The 22442-nt window shown below is 36.2% G+C and overlaps 1 protein-coding gene across 28 annotated transcripts in view; it reads left to right on the forward strand.

Annotated features, from left to right (window-relative positions):
- SYNE1 (spectrin repeat containing nuclear envelope protein 1) overlaps window positions 1–22442 on the forward strand; it is a 302466-nt gene that overhangs the window by 230595 nt on the left and 49429 nt on the right. For all 28 annotated transcript variants that reach the window (XM_040553823.1, XM_040553826.1, XM_040553827.1 and 25 more), the window contains 14 exons: window positions 1651–1847; window positions 2869–3001; window positions 3726–3908; window positions 4674–4823; window positions 5901–6077; window positions 8742–8897; window positions 12149–12304; window positions 13038–13208; window positions 14317–14450; window positions 16020–16224; window positions 17419–17601; window positions 18654–18800; window positions 19854–20008; window positions 20414–20561. In XM_040553823.1, the coding sequence (XP_040409757.1) occupies window positions 1651–1847; window positions 2869–3001; window positions 3726–3908; window positions 4674–4823; window positions 5901–6077; window positions 8742–8897; window positions 12149–12304; window positions 13038–13208; window positions 14317–14450; window positions 16020–16224; window positions 17419–17601; window positions 18654–18800; window positions 19854–20008; window positions 20414–20561 (2295 nt within the window). The remainder of the gene's footprint in view (window positions 1–1650; window positions 1848–2868; window positions 3002–3725; window positions 3909–4673; window positions 4824–5900; window positions 6078–8741; window positions 8898–12148; window positions 12305–13037; window positions 13209–14316; window positions 14451–16019; window positions 16225–17418; window positions 17602–18653; window positions 18801–19853; window positions 20009–20413; window positions 20562–22442) is intronic.

Below are 22442 nucleotides of genomic sequence, written 5' to 3' on the forward strand. Positions count from 1 at the left end.
AACTCCCTCTCTCTCAGCTTCCAGAGGAGGGTGTTGTAAAGAGACGTTATCAAAGGCCATACTGAAGTCTGTCTCATCCATAGAGAGAGTAATTTTATCATAGAAGGCAGTTAAGTTAGCGAATCCATACTGAGTACTCTTGATTACTTTTTCTCCTTTTTGTGCTTGGAAATGGATTCCAAGAAGATGTACTCCATGATCGAGATGAGGCTGAACAGCCTGCAGTTCCCCAAGTTGTCTTCCTCTTTCTCACCTGCAATAAGAACTAGTAGTTTAAATATAGATTTTCTGCCACATCCTGTTTTTTCAGTCCGTTCTCAAAATGAAAATTCTGGTCTAGTGTTTTGTCTTTGTCTTGTAATACACAAGATACTTCAGTTGCGTTTGTGGTGTTTTGTTTTCAGAAAAATGTCTGCTACATTTTTCTTGCAAATTTACTTTTCATTCTTTCCTATTCTGAATTTATTACATGTATTGTTCTTTTACCAGACAGCTTTATGCTTTTGTAATGGTAGGGGGGGTTATTATCCATTGTGTTTTGGTTTTGTTTAATACTAGGCATTGCTTGTGTTTTTTGTCTCCCTTGTCAGTTTAATAAATTGTGTTATTCAAATCCAGATTTTCAGATTCTGATATGGCATAACTTTTAATACCATTTTTTCTTTCCTCTCTCTGTGTCCATTTTTAGATTTAAAATTAATCATATGTAATTTATGGCTGTCTTGGAAATTTTATGTTACTCTCTAGAATTTACACATTTATATTTGTATATATGTTACATGTAAATACGTTTGCAGACATAAAATATATATAAAAAATATTAATTTATCAAAGCTTTATTTACGTGAAAGAGAAAATAGGAAGAGCAATAGAAAGTTTATGTACTCACCATAACATTGATAGCTTTGTACATTTTATCTTCAGACTGTTTTAGCATAACTGAAAATTCAGAATACATGTACATATTGCATAGTCAGATATGCAGATACTTTTGAAAATTTGTACTACTTATGTAATGATAGCAGAATTTGGCAGGTTTATTTGCCCACATATACAAATTCCTTACCCATCCAGAAGTCACGATTTCTATAAAATCTGCCTCTCTTCCCAGTTGGATTCAGGGTCAGAGTATTAATAGTCATTGTGCTCTAGTATTTGGATGTGTTGGTTGAGCTTCTCTTTTGTAGTAAAGGAGGAGAGTTAGATGGCTTGATAGCTGAAGATAGACATTGAAGGGCTGCAGTATGGTACCTGCTAATAATCTGGGCATCTTTAAATTTCATTATAGTAGAACTTTGAGCAGATGGAAGATTAAGTTATGACTTTTTAGTCAATTTATCTTAGAAGTGACATTGCCCCTCTAAGATTCCTTTGAATTTGTTCTTTTCTATTTTAAAATATCAACACCAAGGAGAAATTCATCAGAGGGAGATGTTAATAGACATACTAAAGTGAGGGGACTTGTTACAGCACATTCAGATTTTGAGCAGATTACCTGCATGTTGAATCTCAGGCATTCTAGAACTGTTACGGAGGGAAAAAATGTGATTTGCAGTAATGACATTGGATATGCTACAAAATGGAATATTGAAAAAGCATGGTAGTAGAGACCTGCAGACCTATCTAACTGTCTCTCTTCTGTCATTCCAGCATCTGAGATCTAATCTGACTGAATACCAACCTAAATTAGACCAGGTGCTAGATGATGGGAAAAGGCTCCTTTTTTCTGTTAGCTGCTCAGATCTCGAAAGTCAGCTGAACCAACTAGGAGACCACTGGCTAAGTAACACCAGCAAGGTTAACAAGGAGCTTCACAGGCTGGAGACAATACTGAAGCACTGGACAAGGTGATGCTGATATAGTGAACGTTATAATCTTCTTCAATTGCACTGTTGAAGTCAAAGGCATTCTGAACCCAGAACTATTAAATTCCATACTTAAAGGAAAGTTCTTTAAAATGCATGTGATGGTTTAACTAGTCTACCATATCCTACTTCTGTTCCATGCAAGTGCTCTCATACTCTCTCGTTTACAATAAAGCATGTGCCAAATAACAGTTGGTGGGAAGTCAGAAAGATATCGTGATAAGATAACAAAATTATAAGTCCCCTCTCCATATATAGTGATGAAAAGGGGTGTGTGCTTTGCTAGACAGCATGAGTACACTCACGATGTTCTGGTAGAGATATTGCCACTGCTGGGTACTTGTGTTTCTGCCATTGCATATAGGGAAGGGAGCTTTTAGCAATGTTCATATGCCTCTTTTGAAATGAATTCTCTAAGTGATATAGAAACTTTCTCTCTTATTCATAATGTTCCTGGCTTGTTGGCTCACTAGCCTTTCAAGAGAGACACATAAAAAGACTTTATATAAAGTTTATATGGAAGCACTCTCATTCTGACATTTGATTAGTTGCTTAGCATATGGAATGATATGAAGATAGTTTCTGACAAAAGCATTACATTTCTGATATAAGATGACTCGTGCTAAAGTTTTTGGAAGATTGAGACTTCTAATGGAAAACAAAAAAATGTGATAGTTTCTGTTTGTGTGGTGTGGAATGGTGCTATTAGAGCTTCCCCAAAAAGGTTGGTAACCTAGTTACCAGTCTGTTAGGAGATAGTTTTTTCTAAAAGGCAAAAAAAAGTCACTGTTAGGAATTGTGGATGTGATAGCTAAAATAAGAGCAGCCTGACACCATACCTTTCTTAAAAATTAAATCATGCTTTTCTGAAAGTTGATAAAGAAAAAATATTTCTTTAAAATCTGCCATATCATATCTTTCTGTAACACATGGAAGAGAGACTACTCCACTGGATGCTAGAAGTGGCAATGACTGTTTTAGTTTTCTGTAAATATTTTTACAGGTATCAGAGTGAATCTATTGAACTGACACATTGGTTACAATCCGCAAAGGAGCGACTTGAGTTCTGGAGCCAACAGTCTCTGACAGTTCCTCAGGAACTTGAAACTGTCCGAGACCACCTGAATTCCTTTCTAGTAAGTCATTCATGGTCTAGGACATCTTTTTTTCTCAAATTACAAATAAACAATGTAGCAATGAAATGGTTACACTTTCTCTCAGTTGAGCATGCAAAAAAAAAAAAAATTACTTCTGTAGATGAGCTGGTGTGTTTGCACATTAAGAACTGTATTATTTTTATGACTAAAAACAGTTTCAATTTTCACTTGATTTGAAGTGTAGCTGGTAAACACTAATAGAAAACGTGTATTTGGAGAACAAGTCTTGTGAGGAGTGGCTGAGGGAGCTGGGATTGTTCAGCCTGGAGAAGAGGAGGCTCAGGGGAGACCTTATCACTCTCTATAGGTAGGGGTTGGTCTATTCTCCCATGTGCGTGGTGACAGGACAAGGTGGAATGGGCTAAAGTTGCGCCAGGGGAGGTTTAGGTTGGATATTAGGAAGAACTTCTTTACTGAAAGGGTTGTTAGGCATTGGAATGGGCTGCCCAGGGAAGTGGTTGAGTCACCATCCCTGGAGGTCTTTAAAAGACGTTTAGATGTAGCCCTTAGTGATATGGTTTAGTGGAGGTCTTGTTAGTGTTAGGACAGAGGTTGGACTAGGTGATCTTGGAGGTCAACCTAGACGATTCTGTGATTCTATTTTTTTGAAGAGAAATGAGGGTATTCTTAGCTTTCTGAGGTAAAGATTTAAGTATAGTACATGTTTGGTTGCTTATCTCCACAAAAATGATTTTGTTTACAGGAGTTTTCAAAAGAAGTGGATGCTAAATCATCACAGAAATCTTCTGTCCTCAGTACTGGGAACCAGCTCCTCAGACTGAAGAAGGTGGATACGGCAGCATTGCGTGCAGGATTGTCCCAGATTGACAGTCAGTGGACAGAGCTGCTCACACAAATCCCAGCAGTACAAGAGAAATTGCACCAGGTAAGGAAGCACAGTGATGGCTTTTGATATTCCAAAAAAATCAAACCATACAGTTGGCACTTTCTCTGAGACATGGTTGCTCCCTTCCTGCCTATCCATGTGAGACAGGATAGGAATATTACTTTCACTTTAGTGTGGGAAAGCTTACACTCTTGCCTAAATCCTGTCTACTCATAGTGTCTAGCACCAATAGGTGCTACTTTCAAACTTTCCGAGTTACACTGTTTACATTTTAAAGAACAAGTAGATAAGATTAAAAAAAAAAAAAAAGCATAGCTGCCATAGATGAAGAGTATAAGATGTTTACCGAACTTATTATACTTGCCAAAATATAATGTCATTCAGTAGTTCTCTAGACCATCTTGTAATGCAAAATATATATATCTATCTAAAAAAAAGTCTTAGAGTACATTTCCAAGTAACTGTATTTAATTTGGAAGCCAAAATGGAATCTTTGGGTTTGTTCAGTTTCTTTGTACAATGAAGAATGGAAATAAGAAACCTTTAATAGAATGTTTTCTTATTAAGATGTATGAAGTTATACAATGTATTTCATATTAAAAGCTATCATTTCTTTTACTTATAAACTTTTATCTTAAAACTTTTTTTTACTTATAAACTTTTATCTTATAAACTTCAGTAATATTTTAGGGATGTAGAATAACATGATAATAAGAGGAGGTAAAGGAACGTATACTATGGTAATGCAAAGCAAGGAATTCTTATCCATTTTCTTCACAACATTTAAGTCTGTTATCTCTACAGCTACAGATGGACAGAATTCCTTCTCGCCATGCTATCACTGAAGTTATGAGCTGGATTTCCCTGATGGAAAATGTTATTCAGCAAGATGAAGAGAATATAAAAAATGTAGTAGGACAGAAGGCCATTCAGGATTATGTCCAAAAGTACAAGGTATATCATGGAAATGTTACGGATTTTCTTTTCAGATTATCTCCACTAAATATATATACATATGTAAAGTATAATTGACTTAAGTAGATAAAAAAAGTATTTACATTGTGGAGTGGTTAGAGTTGTACACTAGATACAACTGGGTAATATTTGATACAGTGGAAAAGAAGCAAAAAATACTTTTACTCTGCTGTTTGTTTATTGCAGGAATGTAATTTTTGATATACTTACCTTAATTTCCAGTTAATCCAAAGCAATATTCACATGATGAAATGTTATTAGATCTAACTTTCATCCAAAACCACAAAGCACTTCGTATATGTTCTTTCATGAATTTTATGCATGGTATCACCCTCTCCTCAAAGCATAGCCTGTTCTTGAATTAAAGGTGTTCAGTGCTTTACAGATCAAGATAATTTTAATCAGTATCTGAAGTGAAAATGAAAGATGCTGTATCTTGAGATAACTATTGAGGAGAATACATAAACTACAATCTCAGTTCTTTAACCAGATCGGTAGTACTCATGTAGTAGATATGCACCCGAAGACTCTATTTTCAGTGTCAGATTAGTTTTATTCTTCTGAAGAATATTCATTATGATACCTTCCGGATATTTGTACATGTTACATGAAAAGCAGATACTTCACCTTTAGTCTTCACTAGTTTCCTAGAAAAATCACTTCTTGGTTATTCTTCTTCTCTGTTTGTAAGAATATCTTCTGTATTACCTCTTGGTGTAGTAAAAAAGTTTTATACTAAATAAAGTGAATAAAATTTTTAAACAGACAGTTTTTCTTAAATCATATCCTTGAGATCAATATGTTTACTATGGCATTTTAATCATTTGCTTTTCTTCAGAGAAAACAGATTCTTTATTCCAAAGGCAATGTATTGACGTCTTCGTTCTCAATATTTAGAAAACAAATAGCAATGTTTTTAATTGTTGTTCAAATGCTAGAAAAACTTCAGCAAAATTGTGGTAGAGTTGTAATCTGTGAACATTTTCCTCCTCTGTTCTGGATGAAGTTAAGAAATGATGATACTTTTTTTTTTTTTATTCCCTTCTTTTTTACTAGGGTTTCAAGATAGATTTAAATTGCAAGCAGTTGACGGTAGATTTTGTGAACCAATCTGTGCTACAGATTAGCAGCCAGGATGTTGAAAGTAAACGTAGTGACAAAACTGATTTTGCAGAACAACTCGGAGGAATGAATAGACGTTGGCAGATCCTGCAAGGCCTGGTAACGGAAAAGGTAAAGAGGAAAACCTACAGCTGCTCTGAAGTAAACTGTCAAAACACATGCAAATGTCAGATAGTAATGGTTAGAAGTCTCTGCAGGTCATCTAGTCCAACCTCCTGCTCAAACAGAGCTCACTTTACCATTAGATGAGATTGCACAGGGATTGCTTAGCTGAATTTTGAAAATCTACAAGGATGGAGATTCTACAGCCTCTCTGAGCAGCCTGTTCTTGTATTTAACCACTGTCCCCTATCCCTGTGAGGAACAGGTTTTTTCCTTATGCCCAATCAGAATTTCTATTGTTGCAGCTTGTGATTGTTGTCTCTTCTCTTTTCACTGTGCACCTTCAAATAGATTTTGCCTCCATCTTCTCTAAAGGAGCACCCGCATAAGGAGTGGAAGAGCACAAAGAGATGCTTTTTTAACCTTCTTTTCCCCAGGCTGAATGAAGAAAACCTCTGCTAGTATGTCATGTGCTTCAGCTCCCTAACTACCTTAGTGCCTGTTCACCAGTTTGTCAATAAGGAGGGCCCAAAATGGATCACAAGAGTCAAGGAGAGGGGAATAATCTCTTGTTTTCACTTGCTAGGCACACTCTCAATAATCTAGCTGAGGATGTACTTGGTCTTCATCAGTACAGGTCCACACTGCTGATCTATTGATTGCGTTCAAGTTATTGCCCATCATAGCCCCTATGCCCTTTTCACCAGCTTGCTGCTAGCCTACTGCCAGCCCACAGTGTTGCATGTTACTTTATCCCAGGTGCAGGACTTTACGTTTGTCTTCGCTGATTTTCATGAGGATTCCCAAGACCATTCCTCCACCTTATTTATGTTTCTGTGAATGGCAACCCTACTCTCCAGCATATCAAACACTTCTTCTAACTTATAAAACATATAAAACATATAAACATATGTTTATAAGTTAGAAGAAGTAGCATATAAAACATCAACATCTAACATAAAACAATATCAACCCTAGAACTGGCCATGATGATGCATCTTGTAAATGACTGCCAGATGGACCTTGAAATGTTTATCATTGACCTTTAAGGCTGATGACTCCAGAAGTGTTCATTCACTTTTATACCTCCCATCCAACCTATCTGTCCTCAGTTTTGCTATAAGGATGCCATAGCATCCATATCAAAAACATTGCTAAAGCCAAATCAAACAGCATCCAGTACTCTCCATTTGTCCATCATATCATCATAGCAGTTAGTTAGTTCAGGCACAGTTTACCCTTAGTAAGGCTGTACTTATTGCTCCTTCTTATTCTTCATTTATGTGGACATTTCCACATTTCTGACAGGATTTGCAATATAGCCTTTTTCCAGTCACCAGAAACCTCCTCCAACTGCCCTTTAAAAGTGATAGCTACCTTGCAATGACATTGGCACCCTCAGATGCAGCCTGTCTTGTTCTGTGGACTTTTACATGTCCAGCTTACTTAAGTAGCTCCTAATTCTTTTTTCCTCTACCATGGCTAGTACAGAGTCTGCCAAAAGACCTAGGAGGCATGAGACATTGGCAGTAGGATCAGAGCACAGAAGACACAGTGTGTCTCAGATTGTTCTGTGGTTTCCTATTAGTTGCTGATGTACTTGCAAAGATTAGCAAGAAGGGTTCTGTCCCTCACTAGTTAGCTCCAGCCAAAATTTTGGTTTCCTAACACTAGCCCTACATAGCCAGGCAATGCTTCTATGTCCATTCTTTGTAAGCCACTTTCCATGCATACTTCTTTTTCCTTTTTAGCTCAGTAAGAATTTCTCAGTTCAACCCAAACTTCTAAACTATGCCACCCTGTTTCCTTGTCACTTGGGTTGGGTCATTTTTGTGACTTGAGGAAGTTGTCCTTGAAGAACATCCAGCTTCTCCTTTGCCCTTCAGTACAGCCTCCCATGGGATCATGCTTACTCGAACAAACCAAAGTCTGCTATCCCAAACTCCTAAGGATCTTTAGTCTGATATTTGCTTTCCTCACTTTGCTCACAGCTGTCTAGTCACTGTGGTCAAGGCTGCTATTGACCATCACATCCTTAAACAGTTCTAATTAAGATTACACCTAACCTAATTATGTTGACTCATTCCCTAGAGTGAAGCTTGTCTTAAGTACTGTGAATGTCTTTTATGTCAACACTGCCATTTTCAAATTCTGCTTTGTTTTTTTAGCTCTTATATATTTCGTTTCAAAGAAAAAACTATCTCATTCTCCATTGAATAACACCTATTTCAGAAATATCTAAGTGATTTCAAAGCTGTCAGTTGACAAAGGAGTTAATATAAATACTCATCTGCTTTATCAGAATAATAAGCAAGAAATATAAAATGCATGTTTAGATGCTTAATTTTATTTGGGAAGTCTTGAGGTCTTTTATGTCTGAAAATAATGCCATTTCATAAAAATTTCCTGCTAAAGTGCTAGCTCTTTTCAATGTGTCATAATATTTGAAAAATTTATCTATACAGAATAGTTCCTCAATTAAACAGATTTTTTTTATGTACTCCTTTACAAATAACAGGCATATTTCAATTTGAATACATATACTGTCTTTAAATTCAGAAAACATTACTGAATTCTGAGAAAGGCACTGGTCAGCATTGTTTTTCACTGATTTATTTGACACAACATTAGAGGTAATTGTATGAGGAAGTATACACTCATATTTCTTTGCAGATCCAGCTGTTGGAAAGTCTGCAGGAATCTTGGACAGAATATGAAAATAATGTGCAGTGTCTAAAATCTTGGTTTGAAACCCAAGAGAAGAAGCTGAAAAAGCAACAGAGAATTGGAGACCAGGCTTCAGTACAGAACGCTTTGAAAGATTGTCAGGTAATGTCTCTTTCTAAATAGCAATATTCTCTTTCCAGCAGTTAGAAACAAAACCAAATAAAGTCATGTGATATCTGCATATCAGGGAAGTCAGTGACCAAGCTTCTCTGTACTTCAGTGAGAAAGACATTTTATTCCTAAGCACTAAAGAAAGGAAGAAGGAATGGTAATGCCCCACAAGGTTTAAAAGCAAAGTCATTATTCTTTTTGCATTCAGTATAAAGGCAAGGACATTTCCAGCTGTTCCAGGCTTACTGGACTATAAAGGCCATCAAAGGAATATGTTCCCATTCCTGTTTGGCTAGTCATTTGGAACGTGATATCATGAACACCATGCTTGCCTATTCAGAAATATGTTGTGTGTTTTTTTTAAACTCATCACTACCTTTTCTCTGCCCCGACTTTCCTTCCATTCTTTTTCCCCTGACATTCTCATTTCCTCAGGACTACTAAAAGAAAGATGCTAGAATGCAAGGAGGGTTTATTTCTCTTTTCAAAAATTGCTAGGAATCATATTTATTCAAATATTCAACTATCCAGAAAAGCCAACAGTGCTGGACTCTTTTCACCTTCGAAAGAACGAAGAATAATCTTGATTAGAATGGGCAAAGATTGAATGAGGCAAAGCTCAGTTATACATAATGCACAGCAGGTCATAACTTCATGCAAAAATTATGCAAAGACTACACAGCAGTGAATAGGGAGTTACAGCTGACACTGAGCATCTGACTAGGAATAGTGCACATTTAAGTAGTTGGAAGCTTGCTTCTGGAGCTATCAGACTAGGGTTCAAGCTTATACATGTGTAGGAAAAAAGTTTTTCTGAATTTCTAATTTTCTGAATGTTATCAGGCATCAGAATACTTTTGCTCAAAATTATTTTGTTCTACCAGAGACCAAATAATAAATTTCACAACAGCTCAAATGTGTACTTAAACTTAGTCAGGACAACTGCATGTCCAATTTCTTAGTATTCTTTTACCCTTAGAAAAGGAGTAGGGAAGCATGTTTATCTTGGTGTTGCTGTCTTTCACTCATGCATTTAATGAACAGGATAAGTATGATCCAGCTTTTAAGTCTTCACAAATGGAAATCTAAAATGTAAAATGAAGTGCATAATAGAATTTAGAGTAAATTCACTAGTGCATTAAACCCGTATTTCATTCTGTAATGGCAAATAAGTGGTTAGGTCAGATATGTTAGAAGCGTTTTTTTTTTCTTTTTCTTCTTTTTCTTAAAATCCAGGTTTTCAAACTGTATCCAATGCCTAGTTTCAGTTAAAGTGTCTTTATGATTTCAGCACAATAAGTCCATACCAAGTGTAATTTAGCACAGACTGACATAATTGGCAAGCTGTGCTTGGCTAGAGTTCAAAGCTGAATCTGATTTATCACCTTTTTGGTTTCTTTTGGTCAGGGAAGTTAGCAAATATGCTTGGGGAGTCAGTTACAAATGGCAAGACTTTGATCGGCACAGAAACAAATTGTTTAAGAAATAACCATATCAGACACTCCCAAGTATCCGGTTCAACTAGTACAAAAGCTGCAGCTTATTTATTAACCAATGTTAGTTGCTACCTAGTGTCATATTAATAACTGAAGGCAACATATTTTTTTTTAATCACAGATCAGAAAGATTAATGCATCTTTAATTTTGTCTTGAAGTTCACATGATGAAAAAGAAACAGAGAGACAGAAATATTTGCTGTTATTAGTGTTTGAAGCTTCTTCCCATTTTGCATTCTGAATTTTGGAGCAACCTTCTTCAAACTTAAATTATTCTTAGTGTTAAAATCCCCTTGTCAGAAAGTCAAAGTTGATATTTGCAACTTAGAAGTGTTTGCTTCAGTGTCAGATGTTAAAAAATAAAAATAAAAATTAAAAAGTTATAAATAAAATGTTGAAATAATGCAGAAGGGAGAAAATAAACAGTGCAGCAAAAATGCTCTCACATATATGATTTACAATGTATATAGACAAAACTGTGTTGTTTGTGAGAAGGGATGAATTTTGTTAATAGCAAGTGTTGGGCAGAATTTGGTTCCAAATACTCTTCCTGCTATCATTAACGTCAAGTCTCTTATAGCAATGGTTAAGCTCTTTTTGTTATTGTTGTTGTTATTGTTTTGATTCTTAGGGAGAGTATTTTATTGTAAGATAGGTGTTTTTAGTTTGCCCAGAATTTTGTTATTTTCTTTCTCGGATGATTCATCTCTCTCAGTAAGGAATAGCCTGCAGAATATGGAGAAATTGAAAGAACTTTGGCATTGGAGAACTATGAATCTTCATTTCCATGACCAATTTAGGGTTCTCTTGACAATACAGTAAGCACTTGCTTCAAGCAGCAAAACAAGCCATTATCAAGGTGTTATAACCTCTGTGCCTAAATACTCAACCCCATTTTCTTCACCTCTTTTCAAGCCATTCATTTTCTTTCTATTTTCTTGGGTTAGTGTGGGGGAATGCTGAGTAGAGCAAAATGTTATAGAGCTCATTAATCATTGAATGGCTCAAGTTGGAAGGGATCTTAAAGATCATCTACTTCCAACCACCCTGCCATGGGCAGGAATGCCACCTACTAGATCATAATAATACTTCCCAACAACATATAGCCTTGTGGAGGCAATAAGGAAAATTCCTACAGTCTGTTGCTTGTTGTCATTGTCTGGAGTCCAATGAGCTTGTCATCTAGAAAAGGGGAAGACTTGATGTCCTCAGGCAAGGGGCTTTGCTGGGACCTGGCAAAAGAATAAAGATTCCACTGTGTGTGGGGAGGCACGGCAAATTGACATCTTTCCCTAGGAAATCATTTTGTCCTTTTCTTTGGGTGGCAAAATTCAGTTTTTCCAGGGGCTTGAGCCAACTTTGGGCTGATTAAAAAGCCCTCTGTGTTCTGGGACAAACTAAGACAACACAACAATTTTCCCATGTATTCAAACTGCTAGCCTATTTTTAATTAATTTTGTACTCTTCCATGAGAGCAGCTGGTTACAACAGAATTTTAATGTAGATGACATACTTCTATTTAAATTAAAGATATGCAACTGTGATTTAAAGGGAAGATAAAATATTCAAGAAAATTTTTGATGAGTTATAATTCTCTTGAGAAAAAAAGACAAAGTGCACAAGTTTGCCTTTCCTATTTTTAACATTGTAAAAACTGGGGAGCTTATGGTTATCTTTTCTGTCTCAAGTCATTATTCATTAAAGTAAACAAACAAAAATATTCAGATGTCTTGTTTTTATTTTAAGGAATTAGAAGAATCAATAAGAACAAAAGAAAAAGAAGTAGAAAACATAGAACAAAGTGGCCTGTCTTTGATACAGAACAAGAAGGAAGAAGTCTCTTCTACTGTTATGAATACACTGAAAGAAATCAACCATGCCTGGGCCAATTTGGATCACATGGTAAAACAATTATCAAAGGGCAAACCATAGTTCCAGGAATTAGAACATGTAGGAGAAGAATTAGCATTTTGCATCTAGTGGATTTCTTCTGTGTTGTACGGGAAGAGATTCTGAATTGTGTCTCTGTTTTCATCCATCTTCAAGCTTGTGTGTACATAATATTTACTATTTCAAGGATCACAGAATCACAGAATCTGTTTTACATTCTTAAAATTTAAGCTGTTTATATGCTGATACATAGTAGAAAAGTACCAAATGATCCATAAGTAACTACCTTTTTAAGCACATGGGTCACGCAGACTGAGGAAGAGATCAGTTTCAGTTGTCATCGTCTGAACCTTGGTAACATTAGTCCATGTTTTCAGGAAGAATGCAGTGTGTTAGAACTAGCCTCTCTTGACTTTGAGAGGCTGATTGCCTGTCTTAAGGACTCAAGAAATTTCTTTTGAACCTTCTTCGAAGCAAGGTAGAATGTACTCAATATCTTTTTGGTCCCTACCATACTGGTCTTCTGTGGCTTTATAGAATCAAACAGAACTTTCTGCTATACCCAGTGTAGCTGATGGTAGGGCAAAATGTTCTCTTCTTTCTCCAACAAGTTTAAAGTTCTGCATGAATAACAAGTAGAATCTGAGATCAAAAGGAAGGAAATAATTTAAATGAAAGCAAACCCCTTGAATGTTTTTCATTTACCTTTTTTTTTTTTTTTTTTCTTCTCCTTCCCTCCTCCTAGGTTAGCCAACTAAAGATATTGTTGCAGTCTGTTCTTGATCAGTGGAGCATTTACAAAGTGGCTTATGAAGAACTGAATAGTTACCTGATGGAAGCCAGATATTCTTTGTCCCGTTTTTATCTCCTTACTGGTTCTTTGGAAGCTGTGAAGGTCCAAGTTCATAACCTTCAGGTGAAAAGGAATACCATGCCTCTTGCCACACTAAGGATGGATTTAAGGATAAATGTTGTCCTTATTGCATGGATGCAATAAATGTACATTTTAGCTGATAATGAATGAAATTACAGACGTATTAGCACATTAAAATCTTATGACATTGAGAGGGCACTTTATCAAGTAGCCATTACATTTTTCATTTAACTAACTAAATAAATAAAATGATAAAATTGTTTTCTTTGTAGATTTTTATGTTGTTGCTTACATTTTGACCTGTGAATGTTCCAAACACTGAGACATCTTTTATAAAATTATATCTGTGGATCTAGTTTACATAGAAAAAGCATTTTGCTTAAAATTAAATATTCTCTGTGATTGGAAGTCCAGACGTATACAGCCAAATGCCTTAAGCATAATCCTCACTTTCCAAATCAAGATTTAAAGAACATCTATTAATACACTTCACAGCCACTCTTCGATGTTTTCATTTTCTACATATCAGACATGAGGAGTCAGTAGAACGATAAGTTGTGGGTTTTTGTTTTTTGTTTTGTTTTGTTTTAAAGCCCTTTTTTACTTATTTTGTGTATATTGATTAATCAGGTTGAGATTTGCTGAACTGTTCAAACTGTAATAATATAGTTAATTTTTTTTTTCTTTAAAAAGGAACATTTTCCCTGATAGCAATACTTCTGTCTGTTAAGTGAAAAAGTAAGAACCTTCTTTTTAGAATAAAGCTTTTTTTATTCTGTTACTTTTTCATCTAATTCTGAACAGGAAAACATAATTTAATTTAATATCTTACACCAGTTAATGTTTTATTTCTGAGGGAGTTCCTTGCACTTATTCTGTCGGTGCAAAAGTATTTGCTTAGGATAATTTATTTTACAAAATTTTTACATTTTTAGAAAATATTGGGTAAAAAAATACTTTTTGCTACACCGAGATATTGAATCAAATGTATCTAGAAATAGTCTTTATATTAAAACACTTCCTGGTTAGATTCAATGCACATGAAATCTAGTTTTGCTTTCATAACCCATATATTGCAATTGATACATACCATTTTGAAATGTTTCTACATTATACAGTTTGTGTATCATTATTTTTTCTTCTATTTCAGAGCCTACAGGATGAACTAGAAAAGCAAGAAAATAGTTTACAGAAATTTGGCACCGTGACCAATCAATTGTTAAAACAATGTCACCCACCAGTGACTGAAACACTCACCACCACTTTAAAGGAAGTGAATATGAGGTAGAAAGTTTGTTTATGTTGAACTGTACTTTCAGTGGTAGATTTGCATTTAACCATGGACTCAGTTTTCCATCATTTTTATTTTTATTATATTTTATGTATTTTTAAATTTATTTATTCATTTTATTCCTTTTGCTGGAGCAGAAGTGTGTCATTTTACTAGTAATAATAAAAGAAACGTTTTCTCTAGCAAGAGATTTGGATTATTAGTGTCAGCAGCTTTGCTCCATGCATGGCTGCAGGCAAATTTGCAACCATGATAATTCTTGTCCTGGGAAATAATACTGCACTTAAAATGCAAGAATTCTGTCTGAAAATTGCATTGCTGTGCATGTCTCAGTTTCTCCAGTATTCAGCTTGCAATTTCTTGCTGTGGGAAGAGCATGATAGGCTTTTCTATCTAAGATGTAAGCTGTTGCCAGTAGGTTGGCAAACAACTTCCCCAACTTTGAATCCAGGCCATGGAAAGTCTGAAGGTTTATTCAGAGAAGCTACAGAAAGATTTGATTGATCCAAGATCGAAAACTGCTGTGGTGGAAATACTATTGTATTTGGTTTCAGGGGTTTGTTTGTTTGTATGTTTATTTGTTTGTTTTTGAAAACACAATCATGCCAAACTTATTTTGGTTCATCTTGTACTAGAAACTGGAAACATGGGGAGAAGACTTTTTCCCCAGAGAAGCTGTGGATGCCCCATCCCTGGAAGTCTTCAAGGCCAGGTTGGACAGGGCTTTGAGCAACCTGGCCTAGGTATCCCTGCCCATGGCAGGAGGGTTGGAACTGGATGAACTTTAAGGCCCCTTCCAACCTAAGCCATTCTATTATAAGATACTGTATGATTTAAGTGATGACTGACAAGGTTTTCACTTTATGAGATAATTTTGTCATATAATAACAATTGAAAATGCTGTGATTTTTCTTTGATAATGAAATAATGAGACAATTTGATAAACACAGTACATTTCAGAAAGCAGCTGTTTTTGGGTGCCATTAGAGCTAAGAATTCAAAGAGGAATTAGACATTTAATTGGATAATGAAACTATTAGAGCTTTAATAAGTCTGGAAGTATTTTAATTTTATGGGGCTTTATGAATTTAAAGATTCTGTGAGAGTTTGGGAGGAAACTGCAGCAGAATAAATGGTTTCATATTTACACCTGTTCTGGGCCTTTCAGGCCCTTGATGGAATTTGATACTGGCAGTTCTTGGTCAGTTATGTCTGCTTTGTGTGGTGAACCAAGGTGTGCTAAGTGGGAATTGCAGCAGGTTCACTTCAAAAAGTGTACTCCAGCTTTGACCTAAAACATTAATATGCAGCATCCAAGATGCAGTACAGATCAAACCTGGTGTGACAGGTCAGAACATCCTTTCAACGTATTTCTTGGATTCCTTTTTTTTCTCCTAATGTCTGAATCTTGATTATTATCAAATTTCTTAAAAGACAGAAGACCGCAGGAAACAGCACTGAGGAAGAGGGGCAGAGACACTGGAAACAACAGTGAGGAAGAGGGGCAGGTGTAGTTCTTGTGAGCTACCAAAGTTTGATCATTCATCCAATCTCTTCACCAGGTGGAACAATCTTCTGCAGGAGATTGCAGAGCGGCTGCGTTCCAGTAAGGGTCTCCTTCAGCTGTGGCAGAGGTACAAGGACTGTTATCAACAGTGCTCTTCCACGGTCCGTCAACGGGAAGATCAAATTAATGAACTGTTGAAGACTGCAACCAGTAAAGATATTGCTGATGATGAAGTAACCACTTGGATTCAGGACTGCAATGTATGTTCACTTAAGCTTTGCACTTTACAACAGCTCTGTGAGCTAAAAATCACAACAGGCTCTCCATTACTAAACTACATATTTGGTGTATTGGAAACTTTCTTTTTATTGAAGCATCTCTCACGTGCAGGAGAGAGAGCTTCATGTCTGCTACCCAAATCTCATGATTTTCTTGGACTTATGTGATCCCTCTATTCTTTGTTGCTGTGTTATGTTGCTTTTATCTGAAGTCATCTCTCTGGAGAAGGTGGATAAATTCTATTGTTTGATTCAGTCTTAAGTCCCAACTTATCAAAATATTTCTTGCTTGGCAAGAATCTCTGCCAAATCCATTGAGCTCCTTATAGTAGAAAGAAACAGGATCCTTTGTCTGTATTTCCACAAGTCAAGGCTAGTCACTTTTTCTGAATGAAAAAAGACTATGTGTGTGTTTTTGGTGTCTTTATCCTTCCACATGGAAGAACAGTGTTGACTCTGGAACCTTGAGATTCCTCTATTTTCGATACTGTGTCCCAGAGAAGCAGGATTTTTTGTCTCCTGTTATGTGGTTATGTTTTGGTGTGTTTGAGTTCAAGTTAATGTTAAGTGTCATTGATAAGAAAATTAAAATGGCAATTGTCTTAGGGTGAGAAAAACGATTGCAAGGTGAAAAATTAACACATTAATGAGCATTCTGAGCATTTGCTGCCATAGTCTGTTGGACAGGCAACTCAAATAGTTCAGTCTGATAATTGCATTACACAATTTACAAAAGTTAATTTTTAATCCCTCCTGGTAATTCATACCAGGAAGGAAAAAAAAGAAGAAGAAAAAAAAAAAGGAGATCTAGTCAGACCTCAGCTGATCCACAGGGAGGGTTGCCACTGCTTAGGACCAGCATGTCAATAAATCAAAAGTGTTTTTTTCAACAAGTGTTGCCTCATCAGTAACTGCAGTTTACTCAATGACAGCTGAGTATTCACTTCTTTCTGTTCCTCTGCACCTACGTCATTCAAGATATGTTTTATTCTGCATATCATTTCCTTTTTATGCAAAGTGACAGTGGACACTTTGGCATTGAAATATAGTAGTAAATATAAATTCTTCGTGTAGTAGTGGTGCTTATTGATTAAATTTCTCCTATATATCAGGGAGGATGGCATCAACTGAGTGTCAGGTTAACTATTCATATCTTTATTCAATGTGTTGCCACAGGATCTACTCGTTGATTTAAAGACAGTACAGGATTCACTGATTGTTCTTCAAGAACTGGGAGAGGAGCTAAAAAGCCAGGTGGAGGCTTCAGCAGCAGCAGCTATACAGTCTGATCAACTGTCTCTGAACCAGAATCTGTCAACCCTAGAACAAATTCTCCGCAAGCAGCAAACAGTACTTCAGGTATTGCAGAGAGTGTTTTCGGTTCCTGCATCCAATCATCTTGTTGTACTTGAAAACACAATTAGCCAAAAATACCTGGGTAAAGAAGATGGTGCTACCTGTTCATCTGCATTTCCCAATCTTCCCTGGAAGCCAAAGATGAGAGCAAAAAAAATGCTCAAGTACAGTATAGAGACCTTGTAAGAAGGTCCACTTTCTGGGAAGAGAGTGTGCAAACCTCACGGGGGAAAGTTTCCATCTGGAATGCCAAGGGCAACATTCTTTGTGCAGACAGCAGTAGTGCTAATGACTAGATCCACAGCTACTGCTTCCCCAGTGGCAACCTCTCTTCCCAGCTTGTTCTTTAGTGGTAAAACAAAGGAGAGAAGATTCTGAACAACTGTGTAGCATGGATTTTAACAATTCCTGATAATGTCAGTGACCATACTGACACCTACTATTTGTGTCAAAGCTTGTACGGCACATTTTGCTAATTGCAAGTGTCACTAGGGACTAAAGGGCAGAAAAGGAGTGGCAGAATGTGTTTCATAGGGGATGGAAGTGCATGGATAAGAAAGCAACAAGGCAGTGGCTTCTGTTTGGGTGACAAGTGGAGTTGTCCAAGAAATCCAGTGTCGTCAAGAATGTGCTCATTAATGTAAGGAGAGATTTTTTTTTCATTTGAAATTGCAATAGCAGAAACTGGTGGTTCTTTTTATTGACAGAGTACATTAAACAGAGAAGTATTTTATATAAGTTAGAGCAGGCTATGTATTTTAAGTCGAGGAGGTCTTTTAATATTTTGCTGAAGTGCTGCCCTTTTGCTATGATGAAAAATCCCATTTTCTCACCTGGTGTGGACTTTACAGCAAAAGCCCCATGATAAAAATAATAAAAATAAATAATAATAATAATAAATACTATATCCACAGTCTGTAAACAAAGCAACGGTTGCAATCACTCCTAGCCTATACCTCTGTTTGCAAATCTATAATGAGAATAATCAGGAGCATAACCACCAGAAGGATGCTATGTGGCTAAGTTCCTAAATCATGGGTTCTTTTTTATTCAAGGCTGGAGTCCTGGACTATCAAACCTTTGCCAAGAACCTGCAAGTCCTTGAGGTCTGGGTAACAGAAGCAGAAGAAATACTGAAAGGACAGGATCCTAGTCACTCATCTGATTTCTCAGCAATACAGAGTAGGATGGAGGAACTCAAAGTGAGTAATAAATGCACAAAGTGTTCATTTTTTTACGTTGGCCTGATTAATTTGTACAGGGTATGCACAAATACTACTCTATACATATTAAAGAACTGTCACTCATGGGAAGCGTAAGACTGAGAAATTATAGGTTTGATGGTAGTCAGGTAGTGATTGATTGTCCATGTTATTCTGCTCCTGAGTAAAGAACAAAAGGAAAAACAAAGGATTTGGATTAAAATGAATATCAAATCAAAATAGGAGTGGAAATTTTAGCAATTTTCCTTTATCTTCTTTTCTCTCAACGTTTTTTGAATGTATGCAGTTCCTGCCACACTAATATTTAGTTTAAGGACCAAATCATCTACACATTTTGGATATATTGATATACTGAAGTGTACTGAAACATTCATACTGTGTACCTTATAAAATACGTTTAAACTCTTTTTCTCTTTATTTTTGTGTTGCCTTTATATTTATTTATTTATTTATTTTATCTTTCTTCTTCTTTTGGAGGCCCTGACAGGAAGGTGATGGTCTCTGCCACCTAGGCTGGTTTTGTCATTTTAATATTCAATTACTTTTCTTTCAGGATTAACTATACATGTTTTTCCACTGTGCATGCTAACAAGCATAGCACTTTTTCCTAATTTAATGATTTGGACATTTCTGTACTGCAAAAGAAAAATAATAATAATAATATAAAAATTGAGTAAGTTCAATGTGGTATACTAGCCTAACATTCAGTTTAACAAACAAGGAAAAAAAGCTTTCTTGGCAATATAGACATGTAGCTTCAAGCACTAGCCTATTTTTGCAGCTCTTAGAGGTAAATCTCTAGTTCAGCAATATATGTAAGTGCAATTTGAGTTTACTTCTGTTTCTGTTTAAGTATTCTTCTAGACTGAGACCAAAGAGGCTGAAAACTGGAAATCAAATCTTTCCTTGGCATAGGGATTGTTTGCCACTTGGTGGCAACCAAGGCTGTTCCAAATTTAACTGAGTGCTAGCTTAGTCTATACTAGTGTAATTACTGAACTTTTTGCTTATCACCTGTATTGTTTTTTGCAGAGTCAGATGTTGAAGTTCAGTAGCATGGCCCCAGATTTGGACCGTCTTAATGAGCTGGGTTACAGACTTCCTCTGAATGATAAAGAAATCAAAAGGATGCAGAACCTGAACAGACACTGGTCTCTCATCTCATCTCAGACTACAGAAAGATTCAGGTGGGGATAGCTAAAGATTATTGTATAATTTTCTTATATTACAATAGCTAGAAAGTATACCTTTTGCAGAGTATAAAAAATATTTCAGATATTTCATTAACCAAAGCTCCTTTCCTTTAGTGTACTCATGAATAAAGATAGAAGCCAATGAGTTGAGATTATGGTTTTGCCATAAATTAGAATTTGAAATAAGGAAGATTGGTTCTTTTTAATGTTGTCTAGATAGATTAAATGATGCAGCTGCATGGGAAAATCAATACTATCTGATTTAGATTTCTGCTGGAAAACTTACTGCAAGAGTCAATACTATGTGGGAGAGCAGGAGACCTTACCTGAATCCATCTTTCTTTCTTTCTTTCTTTCTTTCTTTCTTTCTTTCTTTCTTCCTTCCTTTCTTTCTTTCAGTAAGCTGCAGTCTTTCCTGCTGCAGAAGCAGACCTTTTTGGAGAAGTGTGAAACCTGGATGGATTTATTAGTTCAGACTGAGCAGAAGCTGGCAGCAGAGATTTCAGGAAACTACCAGAGCCTTTTAGAGCAACAGAGGGCACATGAGGCAAGTCATCATGTATATATATACATAACTACAACACATATTATTTATACAGAGGTGGAACTCACATTCTTTTGGGGAGTAATATAATAGTATGTCTTGAATTATCTAGTGCATGGTCTCCCTGCCCATGGCAGGAGGGGTGGAACTGGGTGATCTTTAAGGTGTCTTCCAACCTGAGCTATTCTATGGTTCTATGATGAATTGAATTACATTTGCTTGCACTCTTTATGGATATCTTAACTTAGAAACAACAGCATGCAAATATGTCAGTGATATCCAGTTTTGTGGAGGGTTTGCTTATCTGTCTGTATTTTGTGTATAATATATTGGGATGCCTCTGACTGCTTGTCCCCTATACTTATTCTACTTCAGATTAGTTTCTACCAAGGGAATCAAAGTTTTATTGGTCTTCCCATAAGACCAAACTGTCCTCATGCACTTTGACCCTTTGTCTTTAGTCCTAACTGGAGATTTCAGTTCTTTCATTTTATTTTGGTTTTGTTAATTTACCATTAAATTGCCAACATACATCGTGTCTGAAGAGCAAGAATTTTCTGTCAAAGACTGAGTTACATAATTCATCATGCAGCCTCCATTTGCGTTCCTTTTGGTAACATTTCCTTGGAGAACAAACTGATTTGATTTTTGCTCTGTGCTGGAATCGTTTGTTTGTAGACCTGTTTACAACAAATCAAGAACTAGTCCAGCTTTTGCTGCAGGGAAAAACTGACTCAGAGTTTCTACTAGAGGATGCTTTTCTGATTCTATGGTGAGGTCAAGTGATGCACATTTTTTCTCCACCCATATTGTTACTGCCAAGAATCCTAGTAAAGATCAATTAAGACAAGTCAATTTTCATACCAAAGCTCCCATGTGGCCACAGCAGTTTCAGTTCCCACAACTTTTTCATCTGACCTACCCCAGTACTCAGGAAAGATCACAGGGGAGTTGTGTCCTTCCACCCCTTGTGTCAGCATAACGTTCGGGTGAACGTTTTTAAGCAGAAAGTAATTCACAATCCTTTTTGCTTGCTTTAGCGGATATTTGCTTTAACGTTTAACTGCATTTGCTTTTGCAAATCTCATCCATTTCATTTCCTCTCAGTGCTGCCAGCATTAACTGGACAGGGTATCTTTGTAATTTGAGATATCTCAGCTCTTTGAGATTTAAATGTCCACAAATCATCACTGTCTAAACAAATAATTTCCTACTGTTGTATTGTCCACTCAGTTATATTTTTTGAAAGGGGTTAACACGGATCTTTTTGCATGCAATTGCATGTCTCGAGACCTCAGCGTAATTCTCTCCTGAAAACTTGATCTGCTTCAACTGTCTGAAGCAGTTAGTTCAGATAAGTGCTATTCAGCAGAAGGTTTTTTTTTCTTTCGACTATAAAGTCATCTTTCAGAATTTAGAGAATTAATAGCCAATTATCCAAATACTGCATTTCACCCTAATAAAACGTTGTAAACTGTGTCTTTTTATGAAGAAATTGCTTTCCACTCCTGCCAGCTGAAAGAGAAGGTTCAAATCTAAATTCCTTGAGATGACTTTCCAGATTGTTTTGCTTTATTTCCTTGCACATAATGAGAAAATATTCTATTTCCACATACATTCCCAGAATGGATATTGGGATGTATCCAGTTCTGTTATCAGTTTTCCAGTGCTGACTCTTAACTTTGCTAATGTTTATTTGAACAGCACCCCAGCTACCTCAGTGGCCATATTTAGAAATAATTTCCCACTGTTATTTACAAACCTTTGATGTGGATGTGGTGCTTTTTCCAAATATCATGAGCTAACACTGTCATCCACATCAGATAACTCTTTCATGACAAACTTGCAGTCATTCTTGTGCAATTCTCCAGATATCTATCTGCA

The sequence above is a fragment of the Cygnus olor genome, chromosome 3 (assembly GCF_009769625.2).
Source record: "Cygnus olor isolate bCygOlo1 chromosome 3, bCygOlo1.pri.v2, whole genome shotgun sequence".
In the NCBI taxonomy this organism is placed as follows: domain Eukaryota; kingdom Metazoa; phylum Chordata; class Aves; order Anseriformes; family Anatidae; genus Cygnus; species Cygnus olor.